Raw genomic sequence first — 24,379 nt, forward strand, 5'->3', positions numbered from 1 at the left:
TCGGCATACGGTGAGTAATCCAATGGTTTTCCACGGAGTAGCAGTGACGTCACTGTAGTAGTTGCCATAGTTCATGCAGGTCAAACATGTAACATGTTTCGGCGATCAGCGGTCGCCCTCATCAGAAATAATTTTGGCCTTGATGCAGCTGACACCCTTAACACCTACAACTTCTGAAAAGATACAGAAGAATCGAGGATACTATACCACATCACAAAACTACTAGGTATTCAGCAGTATAGCTATATATCACTAAGGAACCTAAACTGCTTGAACGGACCATTGTTACTATTTACTTACGTACTTTACATAAGATATATTATATACATTTTTATAGGACAGTATCTCTTAGGAAACCTCTTTTCCATCATTTAAGCACACACTGTAGCACTTTAAGTGTATACACATATTTTTGGAGGGACCATGGAATCCCTTGCTACACTTTAGCAGCATAACAGTTGACTTTTTCTAAATACAGCACCGTGTATATGATTGTTTTTTATAAATTACTTTTTTTAAAGCAACATTTTATCTACATGGTTATATACAACATTGGCAGTGTTATATACAGAGCCTGGTTATATACAACATCAGCAGTGTTATCAGATCCTGGTTATTGGAAGTGTTATACTGAGCCTGGTTATATACAACATTGGCAGTGTTATATACAGCCTGGTTTTATACAACTTTGGCAGGGTTATACAATATACAGCCTGGTTATATACAACATTGTCAGTGCAGTGTTATATACAGCCTGGTTATATACTACATTGGCAGTGTTGTATACAGCCTGTTTATATACAACATTGGCAGTGTTATACACAGAGAGTGGTTATATACAACATTGGCAGTGTTAAATACAGAGCCTGGTTATATACAGCATTGGCAGTGTTATATACAGAGCCTGGTTATATACAACATTGGCAGTGTTATATAGTTGGTAAAGGTGCTGTATACTTATACTGTACATTTTGTGGAGGTCCTGTATACCTGTAGTTTATAGTTTCAGGGTCTTGGATATCTGTAGTTTATAGTTCGGGGGTCCTGTATACCTGTAGTGTAAAGTTTTGGGGTCCTGTATATCTGTAGTGTATAGTTTGGGGGGTCCTTTATACCTGTAGTGTATAGTTTGGGGGTCCTGTATACCTGTAGTATATAGTTGGTGAAGGTGCTGTATACCTGTAGTGTATCGTTGGGGAGTCCTGTATACCTGTAGTGTATAGTTGGGGGGTCCTGTATACCTGTAGTGTATAGTTGGTGGAGGTGCTTTATACCTGTAGTGTATAGTTTGGGGGTCCTGTATACCTGTAATGTAAAGGTCGGGGGTCCTGTATACCTGTACTGTATAGTTTGGGGGTCCTTTATAGCTGTAGTGTATAGTTGGTGGAGGTCCTGTATACCTGTAGTTTATAGTAGGTGGAGGTCTTGTATACCTGTAGTGTATAGTTCATGGAACCTGTATACCTGTAGTGTATAGTTTGAGGGTTCTGTATACCTGTTGTATATAGTTGGTGGAGGTCCTGTATACCTGTAGTGTGTATAGTTTTGAAGCCCTGTATACCTGTTGTGTATAGTTTGGGGTCCTGTATACATGTAGTATAAAGTTGTTGGAGGTTCTGTATACCTGTAGTGTATAGTTTTAGGGCCCTGTATACCTGTTGTGTATAGTTTGGGGTCCTGTATACCTGTAGTATAGAGTCGGTAAAGGTCCCGTATACATGTAGTGTATAGTTTTAGGTCCCTGTATACCTGTAGTGTATAGTTTGGGGTCCTGTGTACCTGTGCTGTACAGTTGAAGTAGGGGGTCTACCATTTATTTCTGTGGATCTGTTGTGAGGCAGCTGGCCCTATCAACCAGATTCCAGCTTCCTTTGCCATTTACTGCTGAGCTAAAAAGAGCACAAAAACTTCTAAACCACAAAAAAGATAATTTACAAATAAAAGTCAAAAATGCCAGAAAAAAATTAGGCAAATGCATGAAAAATAAGCCATGCGTTGCATTGGAGTTTTTTTTCTGGCCTGAAAATTGCTAAAAACCAAAAGTGTGTGAGGACACCCTTAAGTACAATTGTAGAATGATATGCATAGGAAAAGAAGAAAACAAACAATGCTAATATTGTATCATTTTTATGAGATTTTCTTCTGAAACACAGGTAATTTCTGATGTGTATTTCCCCTTTGAAATCATGAAAAATTACACTGCACCTAAGATAATACACTCTCTATGGTAAATTATGAGAAAATGAGAAGTCACTGGGGCATTCTGAGACTATAAAATGCTTCATTTTGAAAACACATCTAGCTGCTATAAAAACTCATAAACTGTAACTGTTACATTTTTTATTATTTAAAAATTCGGGCAATTTTAATCAATGTTGCAATATACTTTATCAGTGGCTTTGGTCCAGTTGATCCCTAAACAGCTGTTTCTATGCACTAGCTGTGTAGCTGTGTATGGGCAGTAGCATTTCTGCACTCTCCCTCATTGGACCTGGGGCTCTGTCTAAACAGTTTTACCTCATGCTCTACCTAATGCTAAAGACAAAAAAGCATCATAGATTCAAGCTATTTAGACAGAGCACAGAAAACAATGCAATGCTGTACCCAGTGCTTTCTTTGTCCACATAGTTGTAACCTATGCTGTACCCAGTGCTTATTATCTCTATAGAATCAGTAGCAGCATGGAGTAAAGCTTATTTACCCAAAGAGAGGACCAGGGACAGTACAGGTATGCTACTGCCCTTACACAGCTACTGTGCACAGTGCTTAGAAATAGCTGTTTAGGAATAGGGGAGGGGGGCTGCATCCTCATCCACCAAAGAAGGTGGCCAAGCTTCCAAACCCGTAATCCTTAATAAAATTATGCTTTCTCTACTTCTAACATTGGTTGAATATATTTTACCATTCCTGACTGGTCATTCTAAGCTGGGTACGCATGCTCCTGCAAGCCACCATTTTTTCAGTCCCTCTGGGGACTCAGAGTCCTCTCTGGGACAATCGGCTGGTTGTGGCAGCGCCCCAGAATTGAATTCCTGTTCGTGGAATTTTGTTATTATTTTACTGTGTGTGAACATAGCCCAAATAGGGACCGTCATGTTACAGTATGTGGCAACCACAGTATCCCCATAACAGCTGTAACAATGCCAGTTGCAGTGCTTATATTAATACACAGAAGGCAGGAATATGTAATACTCATATGAAGAAGGCTGTTGCCAGTAGAAGTGATTTTACATTGAAGGCTTCCGTTGTAAGTACAGTGCCTATGTAAAGCTACATGGCACCATGCATTGATTCAAAAGTATTAATATATATTTTATATAATACACAGGTGACAGGTGTCCTGGGGTACTCTCCAATAGGACAACCAGGTAAGACAGGGGATAGCTTTTAAGACTGTGCACACAAGGTTATGTGAACCACCCCTTAAAGCAACTCTGTACCCACAATCTCACCCCCCCCCCCCAAACTGCTTGTACCTTCGGATAGCTGTCCTGCGGTCCGTTTGGCAGGTGATGCAGTTATTGTCCTAAAAAAACTACTTTTAAACTAGCAGCCCCGTGCCCAACGGGAGTATCTGTGCCCTAACTTTGCACCACCCCTCCGTCCTTTCTCCCCACTCTCTTCATCATTAGGAATGCTCCAGGCAGATTGTCTCCTATTTGTCATCTGTGTGAATACTGAACATGGACTGGATCGTTAAGCACCTGTGCAATGTTCAGCATTGAGAAAATGCTCCAGTGGCATTTCTATTGATGAAGAGGGTGGGGAGGAGGGACGGAGGGGTGGTGCAAAGTTAGGGCACAGATACTCCTGGGCTACAAGTTTAATAGTTGTTTTTTAGGACAATAACTGCATCACCTGCCGAACAGACCCCAGGACAGATCTTGGATTAAAATCAGCTATCCAAAGGTACAAGCGGTTTGGGGGGGACAGATTGTGGGTACAGAGTTGCTTTAATCTTGATCTAATCTAATTGACTATAAGTGCTCAGTGCAGAGCTAGAATTTAGTAGGCATAGAGAAAATATCAGAATGAAAGGTGGTTGGAATTTGCCACAGAAATTAAGATGATTCGAAATGATATTTTAATATACTGTACCTGCACCCCTGCCTAAAAAGTGAATTCTCTGCAGCTTCCCTTTCATAGAAACTGTGTTTACCTCACCCAGGCATTTTTAAAAGGAAACTAATAGCAGGTTAAAAGCATCTAACCTGCTGATATGTCCCTATAGGGGTGCTGAGGTGTGCTGAGGATGAAGGCAATATTTTTTACCTTTAAGCCTTTGTGCTGTTTTAGGGATATTAGCAGTTTATTTAATATTCTAATGAGGCATTTTGGTGCACTGGGGATAAGACTACCGCCCTCAGTGTACTGTATTTAATTGGGTATTCTCGCGAAATTGATATGTTGTTGGGCAACATATAAAAATAATAAACAAGCTTTACTTACGCTGATCTCCTGCAGCTCCTGCCTGCCTGCTTTCAAGTTGCAGAGTCAGAGCAGAACCTGGCTTCTCAGCCAATCACTAACTGATGCAGAACACCACTGCATTAGGCAGAAGCAGCGAGCAGCACAGGATCGGAAGTCTGTTGAACCTATGTGGGGACTATAGGTACTATTGCTTGTTTGTTATTCTTACATTAAACCAAGCAATATAAAATGTTTGAATAGCCATTTGATCATTAAGGCTATGTTCTCACAGCGTAAAAGACCCCTCTGAAAATATCATCCCGGCCGAAACTGCAGTATCGGCCGGATGATCTTTCTGGCCGCAGAGTTCTAATACGGGCGCATCCTTGTGCGCTCACATCAGAACACTTCACTGCATGCTATGGAGCGAGCGGCCGGATCCGCTCGCTACACAGGGTGAACTGACATGGGTTTCTGCGGCCGCTATTCACTGAATAGCGGACACAGAAAACTGACATGTCAGTTGTTTGTGGCATCGCAAGAGATCCCGGCCGGAGCGTATACTATATGTATACGATCCGGCCGGTATCCCATAGAAGAATAGGCAACGTATCTTTTCGCAAAAAGTACGGCCGTTGTTTAATCCTAGCACCTTAGGGTAAAGGGAAAATGTTATGAAAAAATGTGCCGCTGAGTAACTGCAAGTGTAATCCAAACAGCAGTGGCAGCTTTATTATCCAGACACAAGCCTTCTATTCCAGTGAGCATGTGCAGACCTATATTGGAAACATCTGGATTTAATTTTGGAGTAGAATAATAAAAACAATACTCGGATTTAAAGTTGGAAAGTATAGAACTAGTTGGAAAATTCTCTTCTCACTGAGCTGTGGATAAACTCACTACAGCATTATTATTTTGCTGTAGTTCCTGTGCTGGGACAACCCCACCCATAAAGAAAGCAAGTCTTTCATTTATGATGCCTGTGGTCCAAGAGCTCAGATGTGTGTGTATGTGCAGTGTTTGTATTAGTCTGGAGCGGTGCATACATCAGCAGCCCATCAGGGAATACATGAGGACGTTCTGCTTGCAGTGGAAGAGAGGACTTTGGAAGTAAACGCAACATTTCTACTAAGCTGAAGGCAGAGAGTAAACTTTGCAACGCTCAGCTATTTTTATTCCTACTGTTACGTGGATACAGATGTGAAACACTTCTGCTTCCAAACTTCCCAGCTTAGGCTGATGAAGAACACTGGACATACCCGACCCGTGCAAACCTAATGAAACTGAAACAGATTGGAATATTTTATCATTTGAGAAAAGTGAAGTTCTGGTGGGTCATGTGTCTGCCTGACTGCTTACGTACACAGCTACAGCTTGTAGTGAAGATGGTAGCTTGGTGCTGATTGTTTGCATCCATGCTTGGTCACATCACTATGTTGTTTAGAAGAGGACTAAGAGAGATGGTGAAGTAGAGGACATGGGCTGGAGACGCAGGTATTGCCCAAGCCCTGTACTTCTAGGGTTTTTTGTGGCATTATATATTTTCTACCAGTGCCTGTCTCTGCTTTGGAAAAGCACACCATGGACTAAGGATTGTGACGTTAGGAAAAGTTTGGGTCTCCTGGATGTGGCCATACAGAAGAAAGAATGTCTTTATACGTGGAACACCATAGTGACAAGGATAAAAGATGTGAGTGGAATATTGTTTTATTTTAGGACACAGTATTGCTTACTAACATGCACATGTCTTGAATGCTATTAAACCATTCCATATATACTAACTGCTGATTGCAAGCCTGTGTGGCAGAATTGATAGGTTGTGTGCTAGTTAAAGGGGTTTTCTAAGGGATTGCTTAGTATTGCATTATAGACTCATTCACTTGCATGAAGTTGAACTGCAATAACAGACATGACCCATAGGCTAAAGTGGTGCATTTGAAAAAAAAGCTGTAATCTTGTGCAAAGCTTTAAAACTACATGATATAAAATATTTTAGTTATAGGCTTCAGCTGGTTTAAAGAAAGAAAACTGCCTGATTCCCTGCTGCTGCCCAGTCTTCTAACTTTTCTTTACACACGCAGAGAATGTCTGCTCTGCCAATCCCCGGAAATTGTGGTGAATGCCTGCTCTGCCAATCTGGCCATTGTGGGAACCCAACTTCACAAACTATGATACCTAAAATGGCTTACAGCTACATCAATATAAACAAGCTGCTGTGAAACTGGGGGATTAAAATTGAAATAATCTTTGGGTCCTTAATGGGGTACTCTGGCATTAGGTAGAATAATTAAAGTAGAAGCTCCACGAACTGTAAAAAAAAAGCAGGCAGGCAGTAGTGGGTGAGAAAACAAACAAGTGAACTTACCCATTCCTGTGCCTCTCCTGGGTCCCATTCACATCAGCTTGGGTCCTGCAGCTCCGCTATCTGCAATGTCGTGACCCTGGCTGAGTGACTGCACGCCCGGCCAATCATTGACTTGGCTGGACACCACTCCAGTCACTGACTGATGAACTCAGGGCAGACTAGATGGACCCAGACTAGATGGACTAGGGCAGACTAGATGGACCCAGTGGTCTTTTTCTGCCGACAATCTTCTATGTTTCTATGTTTGGCTGAACAGGCAGTCGCTCAGCCAGGCCTTGATGTTGCAGCTGCAGGAGCCGGGTACATCACATATTCGGTTGTTCTGCAAAAGATGACAGCCGCCGGCGATAAATTAGATCCCGTAGTGGCGCAACAGAGGCAAAAGGAGAGGTGAGTTCACTTGTTTGTTTTTTCTCACTCCCACCTGCCTGGCATTTTGTCCCGTTTATGGGACTTCCACTTTAAATTGCTGCCGAATCATGTAGTATAGCATATGAAGTTTTTTAAACACCATCCATTTGTTTTGTTCTTACTGATTGTATTTCCTGTTGCTCAATAATACAATTCCCAAAATGCATTGCTTTCCTTTAGGTCTTCATCCCAGCCCTCCCACCATACCTACTCCATACCTACAGCACTCCTGTTATTGCAAAACTGAGCAGAACAGTATGCAGCACCTGCTGAATCCACATAGATTATTTAGGCTTTATGGAATGGTCAGGGGTGATGATGTAGCTGTAGAGGCTGGTCAGAGGTTGTCAAATAGGATGTAGGGGCTGGTCAGGGGTGGTAATGTAGGCTCTAGGGGCTGGTCAGGGTTGGTGATGTAGGCAAATATGCAAAAATACTGAGGAGACTCCATCATGTGTTTCTGAAAGTCAGTGAGCTAACCAGACCTTTCTCCGGGAAGAAACAACCAAGCCAAAGAATGTCTACAGTCAAGGAAACCACCCAAGCAAGGTATCCATCCACATACAACTGTTTCGGGGTGTTTGCCCCTCATCAGTGGGAAGTAGGATTCTGGCTAGTGGGAGAAAAGCCTAGTAAGTGCATGCAAAAGGACACTGGTTGACCTCAGGGAGATCAACCAAAACACAGCAGAGACACCATCAAGTGTCTCAACGTCAGTGTATCAAGGACATTCCCCATCTGGTTGGTGATGTAGGCTGTTCAGAGGTGGTGATGTAGGCTGCAGGGGCTGGACAGTGGGGGTAAATCATGCAAAAGTAGGCAGAAGCCGGTACAAGTTATGCTAACACTTGTTATATTTCTTGGGAGTTTTATTTAAATACAGCTTTCTGGTACCAAAAATACCCCTTTAAGGACATAACTGTCTAAAATATTTAGGAGATTAAGTCAGCAGTTTTATACTGCCCTATCTGAGCCCAGCATAAACTAGTAACAGGGATGCTAAACAGAACTATATATCATGCTTTTGCTGTGCACCCATTCTGAACATATCCTCATGAATACTGAGCACTAGTGTTGAGCAAGCACAAATGCCATAGTTCTTATTACTCAAGTCGACCATTTTTCAGTGGTTGAGTGCTCAACTGCAGTAACGAGCCCCACTGAAATCGTTAAGGGACTCTAGCATTTAACCAGGTGCCCCCTGCTTGGCAGAGTGGAGGGTGCCTGGTGTTGTTATTTACAACTCCAGTAGAAGCCTATTACATTTTTAGTTCAAATTTTTTAATACTTAATTTAAACATTCCTTCATATAAAAAAAATTTTGAACAGAAAAATCCAATAGCTAGCCATACCTGTCCTCGCTTCTACCCACCCCTCAATAATATCCTGCTCAGCCAATGACTATGTTCTCCTGCTGCAGCAATGGCTACAGTGATTGGCTGGGTGGGCTGTTACTGAGCAGAGGAGCGAGGAGTGGAGAGGTAAGTATTGCTGCTTTATTGTTTTTTTCACTGTATTGTACTTAAACAGTTTTGGAGTTCCAAGCATCATAATCAATGATGATGCCAGGAGCTCCAAAACTGTTTAAATAATCTTGCTACTGTACTGACACACTCAATGCTAATGAGCACTAGTCCTCTTCATTAGGTTCTAGATATTCATTAGAACCAACTCCTTCCACCCACTGGCTGCTGATTGGCAGCTCTTTGCCCAGCTCGATAACACTGCGCTTTCACTAGCAGCCGGCAGTGTTATCATTTGGCTGGTCTCCCTGAGATCAGCGATCTGTTTCTCTTATGGTTTTACTAGGCAGTGTTGCCACCTAGCCAGAATCCTGCTCCACACTGATGAGGGGCAACACCCCGAAGCTGTATGTGGATGGATACCTGGCCTTGGTTTCCCCCCTGTCATTACACTGACTTATGGGGCCACTTGATATGGTGGTTTTGGTGGTTTCCTTACAGGAGCCACCCCTTGGCTGGGTCCTTCCTGGAGGGATATCCGGCTAGTCCTGTGTTTCGAGACTCTTCAATGAGGCTCCACGGGCTCTTCTTTTGCATATTCATGTTTCTCGGGGGGGGGGGGGGGAGGGGGGCAATGCACCTAGGATTTCACTGCATCGAGCTTTTTCACTAGCAGCCAGCAGTGTTATCGTTTGGCTGGTCTCTCTGAGATCAGCGATCTGTTTCTCTTATACTGTGTTTAGGCGGACGGCGGTGGCGGTGCAAACATGGTGCTGGGTGGCGGCTTCTTTGAATTTTCCTCTGCCTGTGGGACATCCGAGCAGGTCCCCACTGGTATGCCAGGGAAGGTGTCCCCGAGCTTGGGGATATCGTTGGCAGAGCCCCCTGCAGCTGGTAGATAAAGGCAATAGCCATGACACTGAGGGACACTGAGCATCCCCTGGGGCAGAGGGGAACACTACCCCGCCATAAGATGGGCAATAGTATTATCCCGGTGACAGGGATACTAGCACCACAACTTTGCAATGGGCAGCAGCAGCTGCTGGGCACACAGTGGCCCTGATCACAGACTGTAGGGTCCAGTGCACAGTCCTACCATCATCCTCTCCAGCAGCCACTGCACAGCTCTGGGAGTTCCAGCAGGTCATGACATCACCATTCTATCAAGGAAGTGAAGGCTTGATGCCGTAGTCTTTGGCCAGACTTCTTTAAGGGTTCCTCTACACAGGGTAGCAGTTACAGCCCATGCTACTGTGGTGTCCCACCATGGGTGTTCTTTTCTCCCGTGTCACTAAAGTTTCTTACTCCAGGTTAAGTGGTGATGGAGTGCAATTTAAAGTTTCACCTCTAGATGTCGGTATTATTTATGTATGTATGCTCTTATGTATTGCACAGCTGAAGTTAGGAATGGGTTACTGTTTTGTGAATATAATGTGCTTTTGCTGACCTATAGGAGATGCTCTTTACTTCTCTTACTTTTCTTTTGCACACATTCCTTTGCACCACTCACAGAGTAGATACATCCCCTGTAGGAAGTAGTTACTTGGTGGGAGGAGGTGTAGCATCAGTTCTACACCTCCTCCTCCCAGATTCTCATGGGAGAAGGACACGCAGAGCAGACATCCCTGCTGTAGCCAAGCCAGAGCCTGACTGCCAGTACCCTCTTCCAGGACAAGACAGTTCAGTCTAGTTAGTGAGTTGGTGCGAGACAAGTGTGTATGTAGATGCAGCTAAAGACAACCCGTTCTTTCAGTATTCCCACTATATTCACTATGCAGTGCAAAACACTACTAAAAGAGAAGAGTTTGGGAACATCCTAGCCCATGCCGATAACAATTCTTCAACGTGCAGGGCAGTATCCTGATACAAAAGAGGAATTAGCCTGGAAAGGACAAAGCTACCAAAGGTCTACATCTCGCAGTGCAGGTAACTGAGACACCCCCAGGAACTTGTCACTTGAAACTGTAGGGCAGAAGGTGGTCAGACTAAAGTCCATACATGGGTACAAGTAAACTTCTCACTCTCAAGTATTCTCTGAAGTTCCGTCAGAGTACATTGCAACATTGGGTTAGGACTCTCTTGACAAACTCCTCTCCTCTACGCTACTCTACTTTACCTTCAACTCTTCAAGCACCGCTACAACTACCTCTACGCTAGATCTTCAAGCATCTCCTCCTGCACAAACAAGTTTAAGCACTAAAGTCTGTGTAAAGAGTTATCTACTGCTTCCAAAGTGTATTTTATTGTATTAGTGTATTATATTGTATATATTTTTCTATCACTGGGACTCAGCCATCCTTTTTCCCGCACTAGCATCTATACACACTAGCCACACACCTTGGGTTATTTTTTCCCTTACTGTGGTTGGCAGTACCAATAGTCTGGGTGGGTCAATTGCCACTCAGGACTACCGTGACAAGAGCTCAAGGGACCTATCGCGACCCAGCAGGTTACCGATCATTTCTGGGGAATACAGCCAGCCACAACATAAAGCAGGTACTAACATCACACCTGTGTGCTGAACTAGCACTGGCATCACGACTATACCACCTCCAGCTGAGCTGTACAGTAGCACTGATAGCAACCTTCCATCAGGGCCATATATCACAAGCATGCTACGGACATACCCAAAGGACCACCACACTACCCTAGGCACTCTGACTGAATACACCCCATTAGGTGGATTCCACAAGCATTAGAATTGTTTCATGCAGATCTGTCACATGAATTTCGTTGAAGATTCTCCATGGATCTCACCCCAAATGCATGGAAAGTGGTGAAATCAATCACAAATCTGCAACATAGTGATCAACTGCATATCTGCAATTACAATTTCACATTTCAATGGAGGAAATGTATTTCTTTTCTCCAGGCCGCACACAGCAGCTACTTTAAACTGAAGTGCTGCTCCCCTAAACATTGCTGCCCTAGGCAAAGGTCAAGTGCATAATGACAAATAAAGCCCTGCCTCTACTAGATAAACATGCAGCCTGACCAGATACTTATCTTTCTATACACTCCTGCACTTGACATCAGCAGGAAGGATTGAAAGCTGTAGTCATATGTGTCTCCTTCTTTTCTGCGCCATATTAAAATTTTGAGCATGACATAGAACACAATATTTCAAATTATAGAAACATGAATGAATGCACATGTGAATTTACCCATTTAAGTACATATCCTAGGAGGTTTTAAGCAGATTCTTTGAAGAACACTATAATGTTACATGTTCTTTTTGGGCCATATTTACACACTTTTTTAGGAACATAACGTCTGTTGTTTTCAGTCTTCAATCATTTCTATTGATGTCCATGGAAACAAGAGCCGTTTAATGTTTATGTCATTAATTTGCGGCCTTTATTTAGCGATCAGCAGCCATTATTTTATAATTTTCACATAAAGCCCCACCCAAAAGGGCCGTCTTTAACTTGAACTAGAACAATGTACCAATGGCCGCCAAATAACAGCCGTTATTTGATACTTAAAATAAAATTTTGAGTATCAAATAACGGCTTTTGAACATTGTTGTGTGAACATGGCCTCATACTATATGGGGGATATCATGTTGCCACACCTCCTCTCTGCCTTGCAAAGACACCCCACCCCTCCTTAGTTGAACAGGAAAATATATGTGCCTTCTTAATAAATGTCTCCCTATGTGCTTTGATAAAGTAAACTTTGTGTTAATCTTAAAACACTCACTGCCAAAAGTTTAGCAAACTTCTATGCTGTGCAAGATTCCTGTGAAAGGCTGAGAATTTCATTGCAGATGGTCTTTGGCTGCTAAGTGTAGTCACTAACCCTCACTACTGTGGGGTCAATAGCCTCAGAGCTGATAAACCACATTCTGGAATCACAGCAGTCACACTATCCAAACTAGTACACTTATGTCCCATTAATATACAGGTAATGGTGGTAGTGTATACTACATTTAGTCATGTCTGGAGATTAGGTTACAGTTTTATGCTGCACAGTTGAGTGTTACAAGAATATTGGTTGAGAATGATAAAAAAATAAAACAGGAAAAAATATAGAGACATACAGTATAGTGTGATTTAATATGTGCTCCTTTGTGTGACATTGCACACATAGACTAGACAGTCTATGAATTCTCTGGATTTATAACAGTGGCTCCGGCTGTTTGGTATATCTGTTGAACAGTTACACTGTCTAATCTAAACTTAGATAAACTATAATTGCACCTTAATTTTGTGCCTGAGTTTGCTCCATTTTTGCCATGCAGTGGGAAGGCTTTCATTGTAGGTATACATGATAAAGCATATACAGTGGTACCTTGGTTTAAGAGTAACTTGGTTTAAGAGCGTTTTGCAAGAAGAGCTCACAGTTTTTCAAAATTTTAACTTGGTTTAAGAGCATTGCTTTGATTTAAGAGCTCCCTGTACTGTGTGGGAGGGGGAGCGGGGGAGGGGCATGGTCTGCATAGGTGGTCTACAGCTCTGTACCCCGACTCAGGAAGTCTGCACCCTCCAAATCATGGCAGATCCACATCCTTCCTACTTCATGTTTCCTGCAGTCTCTATCAGCCCTTGTTTTTCCCATCCTCTCCATTCCTGCTATAATGTGCCTGCACTTACACTCAGCTATACATACTCCTGCTATAGTGTGCCTGCACTTACAGTCAGCCATTGACACTGCTGTATAGAAAAGTTTCTGTCACTGTCCTCCTGCACAGCTGTATGATTCTCACTTCCTGATTGGTCCATGCTGAACACACACTCCTTACCCATTGCTGTCATGGGACCACACAGACCTCTGACAGAAGCCCTGCTTCTTTATTCTATCCTGTTGTACTACGCTACTGCATTATGGGGATCTTCAGTTTCATCCTATATCTGCAAGCTGCAGCTGTTTTTTGGCTTTATGCACTTACTATACATTATACACCACCTGTGATTGCTATACTGTACTGTAACTTATAGAGATGAGCGAACCTTGAGCATGCTCGAGTCGATCCGAACCCGAACGTTCGGCATTTGATTAGCGGGGGCTGATGAAGTTAGATAAAGCCCTAAGGCTATGTAGAAAACAAGGATATAGTCATTGGCTGTAACCATGTTTTCCAGACAACCTTAGAGCTTTATCCAAGTTCAGCAGCCCCAGCTAATCAAATACCGAACGTTCGGGTTCGGATCGACTGGTACCCGAACCCGGTTCGCTCATCTCTAGTAACTTATAATATCTAGAGATGAGCGAACCAGGTTCGGGTTCGAGTCAATCCGGACCCAAACAATCGGCATTTGATTAGCTGGGGCTGCTGAACTTGGATAAAGCTCTAAGGTTGTCTGGAAAACATGGATACAGCCAATGACTATATCCATGTTTTCCACATAGCCTTAGGGCTTTATCCAACTTCAGCAGCCACCACTAATCAAATGCCGAAAGTTTGGGTTCGGATGGACTCGAGCATGCTCTAGGTTCGCTCATCTCTAATAATATCATATATGCAGCTGTTTCTCATTGTTTGATTCATCTGTTCTGGATGTTATTCCGAATAAAAAATCATTATTTTTGGGGTGTGGAACCAGATGTCTGCATATCAGTGATTTCTTAAGGGAAGAATTTGCTTTGGTTTAAGTGTGGATTTGGATTACAAGTATGGTCCTGGAACAAATTATGCTCCAAATCCAAGGCACCACTGTACTTGTAAGCTTTTGGCCAAGTTCCTCTATATACAGTGGTGCCTTGGATTACGAGCATAATTTGTTCTGGGGCCATGCTTGTAATACAAATCCACTCTTAAACCAAAGCTAATTTTCCCATAAGAAATCATAGAAATGCAGACAATTGGTTCCACACCCCAAAAATAATGATTTATTATTCTGAATAACATGTAAAACAGACGAAGCAAACATTCAGAAACAGCAGAATATGTCATATTATAAGTTACTGTACAGCAATGGAGAGGATGGAAAACACAAGGACGGACAGAGACTGTAGGGAACATGAAGGAATGAGCAGGACAGATGTGGGCACATACATGCAGCGCTCTCTGTCTGGGGAGAAAGGGGTTACAACTATGAAGACATTACCTCCACAGTCCTGTCCCCTGATGCAAGCCCCAGCCTGAAGTGGACCTGCTATGATTTGGAAGGTGAGGGAGACCTCCTGGGTCAGAGTACTGTGCTGTAGACCCGGCTATGCAGACCATGCCCCTCCCCCACTCGCGCTCCCACCCAGTACAGGAAGTTCTTAAACCAAAGAAATGCTCCTAAACCAAGTCACAATTTTGAAAAACTGCGAGCTCTTAAACCAAAACACTCTTAAACCAAGGTACCACTGTATTACACACAATGTCGAAATGACGGCAGTTTTTTTTGACGGTCATTATTTAACACCAAAAGACAGGCTTAAAAAATGTTCATACTCATTAATAACTGCTTAGACATCAAAAAAAGGATGTTTTTGGTGTTTAAATTGCTGTCATTTCTATATTGTCCAACAAAACACAGTTATCACTGAACTCAAGAACAGTGAAAAAAATTCCAATGAAGTACTCACTCAAGAGTCTCTCCCAAAAATTTAAATATGCAAAACAGGAGTCCGTGGAGCCTCGGTTGCGAGTCTCAAAACACGGGATAGCCAGATATCTCTAGCCTGTTGCCACGGGGTGCCTCCATGATAGGAGGCACCCCGTGGCAACAGGCTAGAGATATCTGGCTATCCTGTGTTTTGAGACTCGCAACCGAGGCTCCACGGACTCCTGTTTTGCACATTTCTATATTGTGTAACCATAGCCTTCATATGTAGAGGAACTTGGCATATGCTACAGTATGCTTATGCAATGACGAATCAGAGGATTCCAGGTGTATAAATGGAAGTATATGTCAGAGCTTAGTTGACAGCGAGAAGTAAACAGAGCTTTATATGCAGTACTTGATATAAGTCCCTGGGCAAAATAGTGGCTTAGTGGTTAGCATTGTTGCCTTGAATTGCATAGGTTCTGGGATTCAACTACAACCAGGGCAACATCTGTTTGGAGTTTATATGTTTCCTCCATTTTTGTATGGGTTTCCTTCCACACTCCAAAAACATATCAAGGTTAGATTGTAACCCCCAGAGAGGATAAGGACTGATCTGATTCATGTGACAGCAGAAATTGGTAAATAAATTATACAGCATCCCTCATCTACAACTGGGTAAATATATCACATGAGGTACACAAGCATAGCCATGCCCTTCTTATAAATTGTCATTCATCTGAATGGACGCCATGTTGTACTACATATTTTCTGCAGCAGTACATGCCTGGGTGGCCTTCCCCCAGAAAAGTCAGTTGTTTGGCAAATTTACCTGGAGTCAAAGCAGCAGATCAGTTCTGGCTCCAATCTGCATGACAATGTTTCTGATGAGAAAACCAATTTAATATAGAACATACCCATACAACACAGCATTCTCATATGCAGTAGAATGCCAATATGAACCACTGAACTGTGATTTAACCCTTTAGGGACCAAGCCAAAAGGCCATAGCGCTTGTATTTTTTCACATTCAGATCCACATGAGATTCCCCTCTCCCTTTTTGCCTTGGTTCAGCACTCCTCCCCCACCCAGGTTATTTTGATGAGTAAGTATATATAGGGTTAGAGCCTGGCTGTTGTGCAGGTGGTTGCCGCGTGGGACTGCGCCATTTTTAAAGGTTAACTCCAGAAAAAAAAAATTCTATTAAAAGTTATATAGATGTGTCTATATAATGTATTACCATATCTGTACGGTTCTGCCACACTGGTAGTTGATTGACATCCAGAAAGTGAAGAAAAATGGCCTCTGTGCCAATCCACATTGTCTCCTGCTCCCACTGCTCTCCCACCTTAGGAGACAAATATACCATGCCTCTGTCTCACATTGTGTGTGTTTGCTGAGCAAAGGCTGATGATGCAGACAAGGGACAGGGTGTGATGTCACAGGAGCCCTGCAGTTCCTTTCCCCTACTCTGATCAAGCCTTGCCATACTGCGCTAGTGATATAGAGCACGGTCCTAAACAAATAAGACTTTATTAATGTATTTATTTATTATTAGGGGTATTTCAACTTAAAACGTACTTGTTCCCTATCTGCCCTTTGTTCTCATCTGCGGTACAGTGCATGACCTGCGGCTCTTTTCATTCTCTATTCGGCAGCTGGAGAGAGCCATGTACAGCCCTCGGCTCTCTGGCAGCTCCATAGAGAATAGACAGAGCAGCGGGCCACATGCTGTACCTGTGTCTCAATTAATAATAATAATGCTTTTATTTGTATAGCGCACACAGATTCCGCAGCACTTTACACAGTTTTGCCAATTATTGCTCCCTGTCCCCAGTAGGGCTCACAATCTAAATTCACCTGTATGTTTTGGGTGTGGGAGGAAACCAGAATACCTGGAGGAAACCCACACAAACACGGAGAGAACATACAAACTCTTTGCAGATGTTGCCCTTGGTGGGCTGCAAGGCTACAGTGCTAACCATTAAGCCACCGTGAGCCAAGGGTCAATATGGAGATTTCTGGGGGGTACAGAGGTCAGCTCCCCACAATCTCTTACTTGTCCCCTATCCTGTGGATATATATAGCAGTCAGCATAGCCACCAACATATTGAAGACTGTTGAAATTAACTCCAAACAAGTAGGAACAAATAGCAATGATGCTTTGCTGCTGACACTGTGAAAATGTTTCCTTGTATTGTTCACACCTCATTTAGATACGATGCCAAAGTGTTCTGTAATAGAAGCAATATGTGGAAAGGCAGATAATTGTCTGCTTTCATGTCACTGAGAATTATGGAGCCTTAAATCATTTTTGCTGGGTGTTATGCTCTTTCTTATACTTCAAATAAATAACATTTATAGTCCAAGGCTTTTTTCCAGAATTAATGCCTCGGAACAAAATTGGCACTACTTTCCAGCTTTTTGGGACAAATGATTTATTAAATTGCTATGATTAGTAAAGAATCAAGTAAAATGTATCTTCAGTACAGCAGGCTCAAAAAATAGCATCATTCTCTCAACCCCTGGATCTTCTTAGTTGAAAGACAGGAAATAGAACTAGAATTCCAGTCATCTCAGCTTTAGCCTTCTGTTTTGCTGCTGACTGCCAGAATAACTCATTTTAGCTCAGTTTAGAAATAGCTATCAAATGAGGTGACCTTAATGTGATATCATCATATGTTATGCCTGTAAGGTCTATGCTATCCTGGAAATTATATGTGATTTAACATATAATGTACTGTAGTTTACTTAAAACGAGTGATGAAGACAAAAATATAAACATGCAGTGCATTAATAGGAAGCTGAGAATGGAAATGATGGGAAATGTTATTTGCCAAAGGGCTGTATTTATTTTTTGGCTGTAGTGTCCCATTTCTGTAATGTACTGTAAAGTTTAGCCGTTGTATATGGACAATACATTGGAGATCGGCAGTAATAGTGAAATCAGCAATTTTGTGCGGTAGTACTAGTTGGTTGTATAGATATACTGCTCTGTCAAGGATTATCACACACTTAAGCTATAGTTGTTGTTTTTTTTATATAGTACAAATACATTATTCTCACAACACTTGGGGTTATCTGTCCGAATGCTGAACTACCAAACCTGGTATTGTTCCATTGACTCTGGAAAATTACTTTAATTCACAATAAGTTATATTCCCCATTTCTTCACCCAAGCCTCCAGCCTCATCAAATCTGTCTATAATATTGGTTACTTTACATAATACTAAGATTCTACTCTGTAATACCTCTACAACGTCATAAATCAACATATTAAAAAGAAGGGGACCCAATACAGACCTTGGTGGTTCCCCAATAGTGAGTGTGGCCCAATGGGAGTAATATTCCATTAATAACCAATCCATTTCCTACCACCGAGCCAGTTGTGAAGCCATTCACATATATTTTTCCCTAATCCTAGCTTTCCGTCTTTTATGTGGCATGATATTAAATGTGTTTGAAAAATCCATTTACACAGCCTTACCCATGTCCAGTCTAGAACAGGTTTAATGGGGTACACCCGAGACAAAAAAAATTTAAAATCAACTGGTACCAGAAAGTTATACATATTTGTAAATGACTTGCATTTAAAAATCTGAGGCCTTCTAGTTCTTATTAGCTGCGGTATGTCCTGCATAAAGTGGTGTATTCTTTCCAGTCACAGTGCTCTTTGCTGCCATCTACGTCCATGACAGGAACTGTCAAAAACAGGAGAGGTTTTTAAAAACAAGAGAGGTTGCAAATATTTATTTTTCACTGAAGTACCCCTTTAACCCCTTGGTGCTGCAGCTAGTTTAGGCCTTTAGTGACCAAGCTCATTTTTCTTAATCTGACCCGCCTCATGTCATGCAGTTATAGCTCTAGGATGCTTTAACATATGCTAATGTTTCCTAGATCCATAGCATTTTACCTTTTACTTGTCTGAGCTAGGTTTAGGCTAATTTTTGGACTTTTTAATGAGGCGATTATGGTACTGTTTTTTTTTTTTTACATTATTTTTACAATGTGCACCGTGTGATAAAAATAATGGTATAGTTTTTTTTGTGTGTGTGTGTGGGGGGGGGGTGTTGTTTATTTAACAGTTTATTTTGTATGGGAATGCAATGGGATTTTATTATTTGGGGGAGGGGATTTATTTTACATTTTATTTCACAAGTTTTTTTTTTGTTTGTTTTTTTGTTTTTTTTTTACTTTTACAATAGTGTACACTAGTGTACAGTAACCAGTTATCTTCTGATCTCTGGTGCAAACACATTTATAATGCTCTGCATTTAATTCCATAACAACAGCAGCCCTGGTCTAAGCAGTGAACTGCTAATCATAATGATTATAATGACAAGCCAAAGAGGGAGGGGATTACATCTAATCCCTGTAAGCACAATGTACATAGTAAGAACACAGGTATTTACAAAGGGACAGTTTCCCAGAACTATATTGTTTGTTTGTTTTTAGAGATGAGAGGGAAGCTTTAATTTACATTTCTGGAACAGCATTGACCCCCCTGGAACATAGCAACATCATAGCAATGTCAAAACAGCGGACGTTGTTTTCAGTATCAAATAACGGCCAGGAAAAACCATAATGGGAACATAGCCATGCACTGATTGCTGTCAAGTCACAAGTCAATGTGACAGGTTCTCTTTAAGGGAATCAGAAAAATATTTCTAACCTATTTCCTTAATAAAATTAAACTAAAGGTGCATTTTTCTGCCTCAGACCAGCCCCGAACCCCTGCAGCATTCTAAATAATACAATAATTTTGTCACGTCGAGGGGGTACAGTGAGCTCCAACTGAGCCTGGCTCTGTGTCCTTACCTACTTGATGTGATGCCCAACTGGGCAATGGTCCCTACACTGCTAAGTGCTGGGGTTGTCAAGGGAGAATAGTCAGCAGTCAATATTAGAGATGAGCGAACCTTTGCTCGGTCGTGATGCCTGTGATCCCGGGTGCATACTTGCGATCCTGGGAAAATGCGGCCAGGATATTCCAGGGAATGGATACATTCCCTGGAATATCCTGACCACATATTCCCGGGATCGCAACTATGCACCCGGTATCTCAGGCATCACGATCGAGCAAACTGCTTTCGGACTAAAAGTCCGAAAGGTTCGCTCATCTCTAGCCCACATCAACCCAGCAAGTCCAATACAAGCCAGGGGTAAACACCAAAAGAGCAATGCAGCACAAAATCACAAACCAAGGTAATTCCGTAACACAGTCCTGTGTACTGAGCGGCTCCCCCCTGCGCCCGGCGGCATAAGCAGTGGCATCAGCGGCGGCAGGCAAGTCATATCCATAACCCAGCTACAGCTCCCATCACCTGTTCATACTATAAGCAGATGATGGGAGCTGTAGTTCAGTGTATATGCGGCGGATTGGCGGGAATGCGTGCGGTGGGAATGCGACAGATCGGCGGGCTTACTGTGATATCCTAATGTATTGAATGAATACATTTATGCAATACTTTGGGGAGCAGGGACACTTGCTCTCCAAAGTATTCCATAGATGTATTCATTCAATAAAGCACTATAAACTACACTACATTACATTACATAGAAATCCATAGAAACAATAAAGTCCCATAGACTTCTATATAGAGAGCGCCCCCTGCTGGACACTCCATAGGAATTACACCTTTCGTCGTGACGTCACTGGATCTGAGAGAATTCTAACACTTCCTGATCTACTAAATTAAGGGAAATAGCCCTTTATGTGCATTTCCCATAATTAATGTACATTAGAAATTTGTATAACTTTTCATGAGTAACAACATATCAAAAATTAATTTTGGCCGGACTTCTCCTTTAAGTCTGGAGATAAACTATATATATAATATATAATATTTAATATATATGCAATAAGTGAGAGTGAGATTTGAGAATGAGATTTGCATGTGTCAGTGAAGAATACCACAAATGAATAATTTGTTTCAGCAATGTCCAGTCAGTGTAAGGCTCTATTTACACCATTGTCATGGTTTCCTTAAAACAAAAATTCTGATGGCAGTGCTGGATTAATCAGGCCATGTTCACGTATTGTGTAATTTTTACTCATTTCACACATTTTGGTATTAGTGTTTATGAACATAGACTCAAACACCAACAACTACTGATGAACCCTATTGACTCATAATGGGGCCTGTTGATTCCAATGTGGTGTCCACCAGTAAGGTTGGTGCAGCTTGCTAGACTTTTTATTACAATCAAAGTGAGCAGAGCCTTATGGATACATTTTCATAAATCAGTAACATATTTCCCTGTATGCTAAGAAAGGGTATGCTCATTATCAGTATTATCAAATAATTATATGTTTTTTTTAAAAAATATATAAGGTTTTAAGGTATTTTATAAGGTATTTTTTACTTTATCAGTATGAAGAGAGATTGGAGAAGAAACCAGCTGCTAATCCCAAGGAAAGGGTCCTGTTGCATTTTTATCACTCAACTGAGATTAAAGAATCTATTCTGTACAAAAGTGTCCTAAGAAAGCTGGGCTACCAAATCCACCACTTTGCAGAGATTGACAGCATCAAAGCATTTATGACTTACAACCAAAAGTCTCTAGGTAAGTCAAATACTTGTAAAGAATAATCTAATGGTATTTAGTAGTTTTTGGCTATTGAAAATTTTCAATTTCACTATCTATATTATAAAATAATCCGTAAATTTTGAAGTTTTTATTTTAGCCACTAGGTCTTAAACTAAACTCAGACCTGTTCTGTCTGTGGTAATAAGAGGAGGCTGATGTAAAGCGATTAGTGATGAGCAACCATGTTCGTACAAACATGAAGCTAATTGTTCGTGTTTACTGATCACAAACAATTTGTTTGATGATTGCCATAGTTATAACGATGGTTTTCGAACATATTCGAACTTGCAAATGTACGCAACTGTGTAATTTACACTTTGTGACTGATAATCTGTACACATGTGCACAACCGAAATGTACACAATCTGGACACAAATAAATGCAAATGAAATGCGTAGGCAACTGCATAATTTACTCTTTTCACCTGATAATCTGTACGCATGTGTGTAGACCGAAACGTACGCTTCTACTGTATGTTCTTTATTTGTTTGTGAATATTCAGCGAACACGAATACAAACCGATCACGATCATTTATTTTTTATGTTCGTGTTCAGGATCCTAAAAGTGATCTGTGTAGCATTAGGGCCGTATTAGACGGTCTGTTATTTCAGAGCCAGTGAGCATCGACCTGTCAGGGCGGCACTCGCTTGCTTCTTGTTCCCTATTGGTGCTATTACACACCGACAATGAGTGGGGTGGGGCACGAGGAGGGCTGTCCAGGTAGCCCATAGAAGAAAGTGGCGGTTTGCTCCCGTCGCTCCCATTAAATGGAGCGACGGGCTGCAGACAGTTGCTATGGCAAAATGGTTCATGCAGAAACACAGCTGATATCGTGTTTGTTGGCTGATCGTTGCCTTTTTGAATGAGCTATTAACTCTAATGTGCTTACAGTTCATGGGACTGACTTAGTACCTCTATAAATTCAACTGCAGCCTGTGGGATAAAACCTTTTCATGTTATACATGTTTAGGCTATGTTCACACAACGTGAACGACCAGCCGGATGACCTTTATCGCCGTAGTGTTCTGATGCGGACACATTAACGCGCGCCTGCCCGCATCAGAACTCCTTATAGGACACAATGAAGCAAGAGGCCAGAGCCGCTCACTTCATTTGTGTGAACTGACATTGTGTGAACTGACTATTTCCTACGGCCGCAATTCACTTTGCGTTCTTCACTCTTAGTTCTTTGCAGTGCTGCACGGGATCCCGGCCGGAGCGTATACTATGGGTATACGCTCCGGCTGGGATCCCATAGAACAATAGGCTATGTTCCCCATGACAAAGTACAGCCGTTGTTGCCAATGGCAACAACGGCAGTACTTTTACGTAGTGTGAACATAGCCTATGGGTGCGTTCACACATACAGGATCCGCAGCAGTTAATGGCGCAGATTTGATGCTATGTTCAGTTATTTAGTGACAATGATATCAAATCTGCTGCGGATCCTGTACATGTGAAGCTACCCTAATGAAGAGAATTATTTATGAAGTTGGCTTTATAAAGCTATAAGGCTACTTTCTGTGAACGGTGTTTCTCTCACAACATATAGACACCTCAGAAGCTTGATTGAGCTCAGCTATGTCATCTCTGAGGTACATGAAACAGTTGCGCCATGGTCCTTTCCAAAAAGTGTGCTTCTTTTCTTTCAATAATTTCTTTCTCTTCAATGACTGCCACTATGTGGTGATGCATGAATGATTGCCGTCTTGGTAACAGGCTCAGAACCTGTGAGGGGAGCTATATATGATAGATATAGCAGTATTGGCTAACCTGAATAACCAGAATATCTGCCTAGTTAAATCAATGTTTTTAGTCTTTGCCAGAAACCAGTCCAACCCCCACAACATTACTTTAAATATTTCATGCTTTAAAGTCACCTAGTGATTTTACCCGTAACCCAATTATCCTTATTAAAAAAAATCCTTCTACTGATATCTAAAATATACTATCAACAAAAACACCATCAAAAAGTCTGTAAAAGGCATTAGATTCTGACATTTCCTGTTCTAAAATAAAAGGTGAATCATTGTCACATAGAAATAAATGCTTTTATGGTTTTAAAAATATTGGAACAATCTTACATTTCTTCTTGTGTGTTTATACTGTATGTGAACCCGCAGTACACTTTATATAACCAGTTAAAGGAAGAAAAAAGTCTCTTGTACTTTCCAGTTTGACTTGAAAGGTTTGTTATCTTTTCTTTTTTCTTGTGACTCCTATTTTGGAATCCGTTTAGACTGGAGAGATGCCAGTTGTCTTAGTAAAGGCTTAAAGGAAAATATCACAGAATTCCACAAGCTTTATAGTTAGCAGCCTCAAGATGCAATCTCCAATGTGTTAGGATTTATAAAGAATTGTATACATCACTATACTTTTACAATGTTTTCCTTGAATATCCAAATGTGAAGTAGCAGCAGAAAGAGAATTTGCATGCATGATGTTATCGGTAAGGAAAGTATTGCTTTGGGATAGGTTCTGATCCTTCAGTTTGGAAATAGACTTCGCATGGAAACTATTTTTGGTTGGTCACAATAATATAACCCTTGAATGGCCCCTAATAACATCAGCCTTGGAAACAATTAGAACTCTCCCAGGGCCAATTCACATGACCAGCTGCAGATAATGTACTGTATGATGTAAATTCAGTCTTTTTTG

At 41.6% G+C, this 24,379-nt stretch overlaps 1 protein-coding gene across 1 annotated transcript in view; it reads left to right on the plus strand.

The window, feature by feature from the left end:
• The first annotated feature begins 5,391 nt into the window (after positions 1–5,391).
• The window catches only part of CPED1 (cadherin like and PC-esterase domain containing 1), a 178,782-nt gene continuing 159,794 nt past the window's right edge, over positions 5,392–24,379 (plus strand). The window contains exons 1-2 of the mRNA XM_069976564.1: positions 5,392–6,100; positions 21,504–21,696. Of these exons, the coding sequence (XP_069832665.1) occupies positions 5,888–6,100; positions 21,504–21,696 (406 nt within the window). The 5' untranslated portion in view covers positions 5,392–5,887. The remainder of the gene's footprint in view (positions 6,101–21,503; positions 21,697–24,379) is intronic.

The sequence above is a fragment of the Dendropsophus ebraccatus genome, chromosome 1, assembly GCF_027789765.1.
Source record: "Dendropsophus ebraccatus isolate aDenEbr1 chromosome 1, aDenEbr1.pat, whole genome shotgun sequence".
Classification (NCBI taxonomy): domain Eukaryota; kingdom Metazoa; phylum Chordata; class Amphibia; order Anura; family Hylidae; genus Dendropsophus; species Dendropsophus ebraccatus.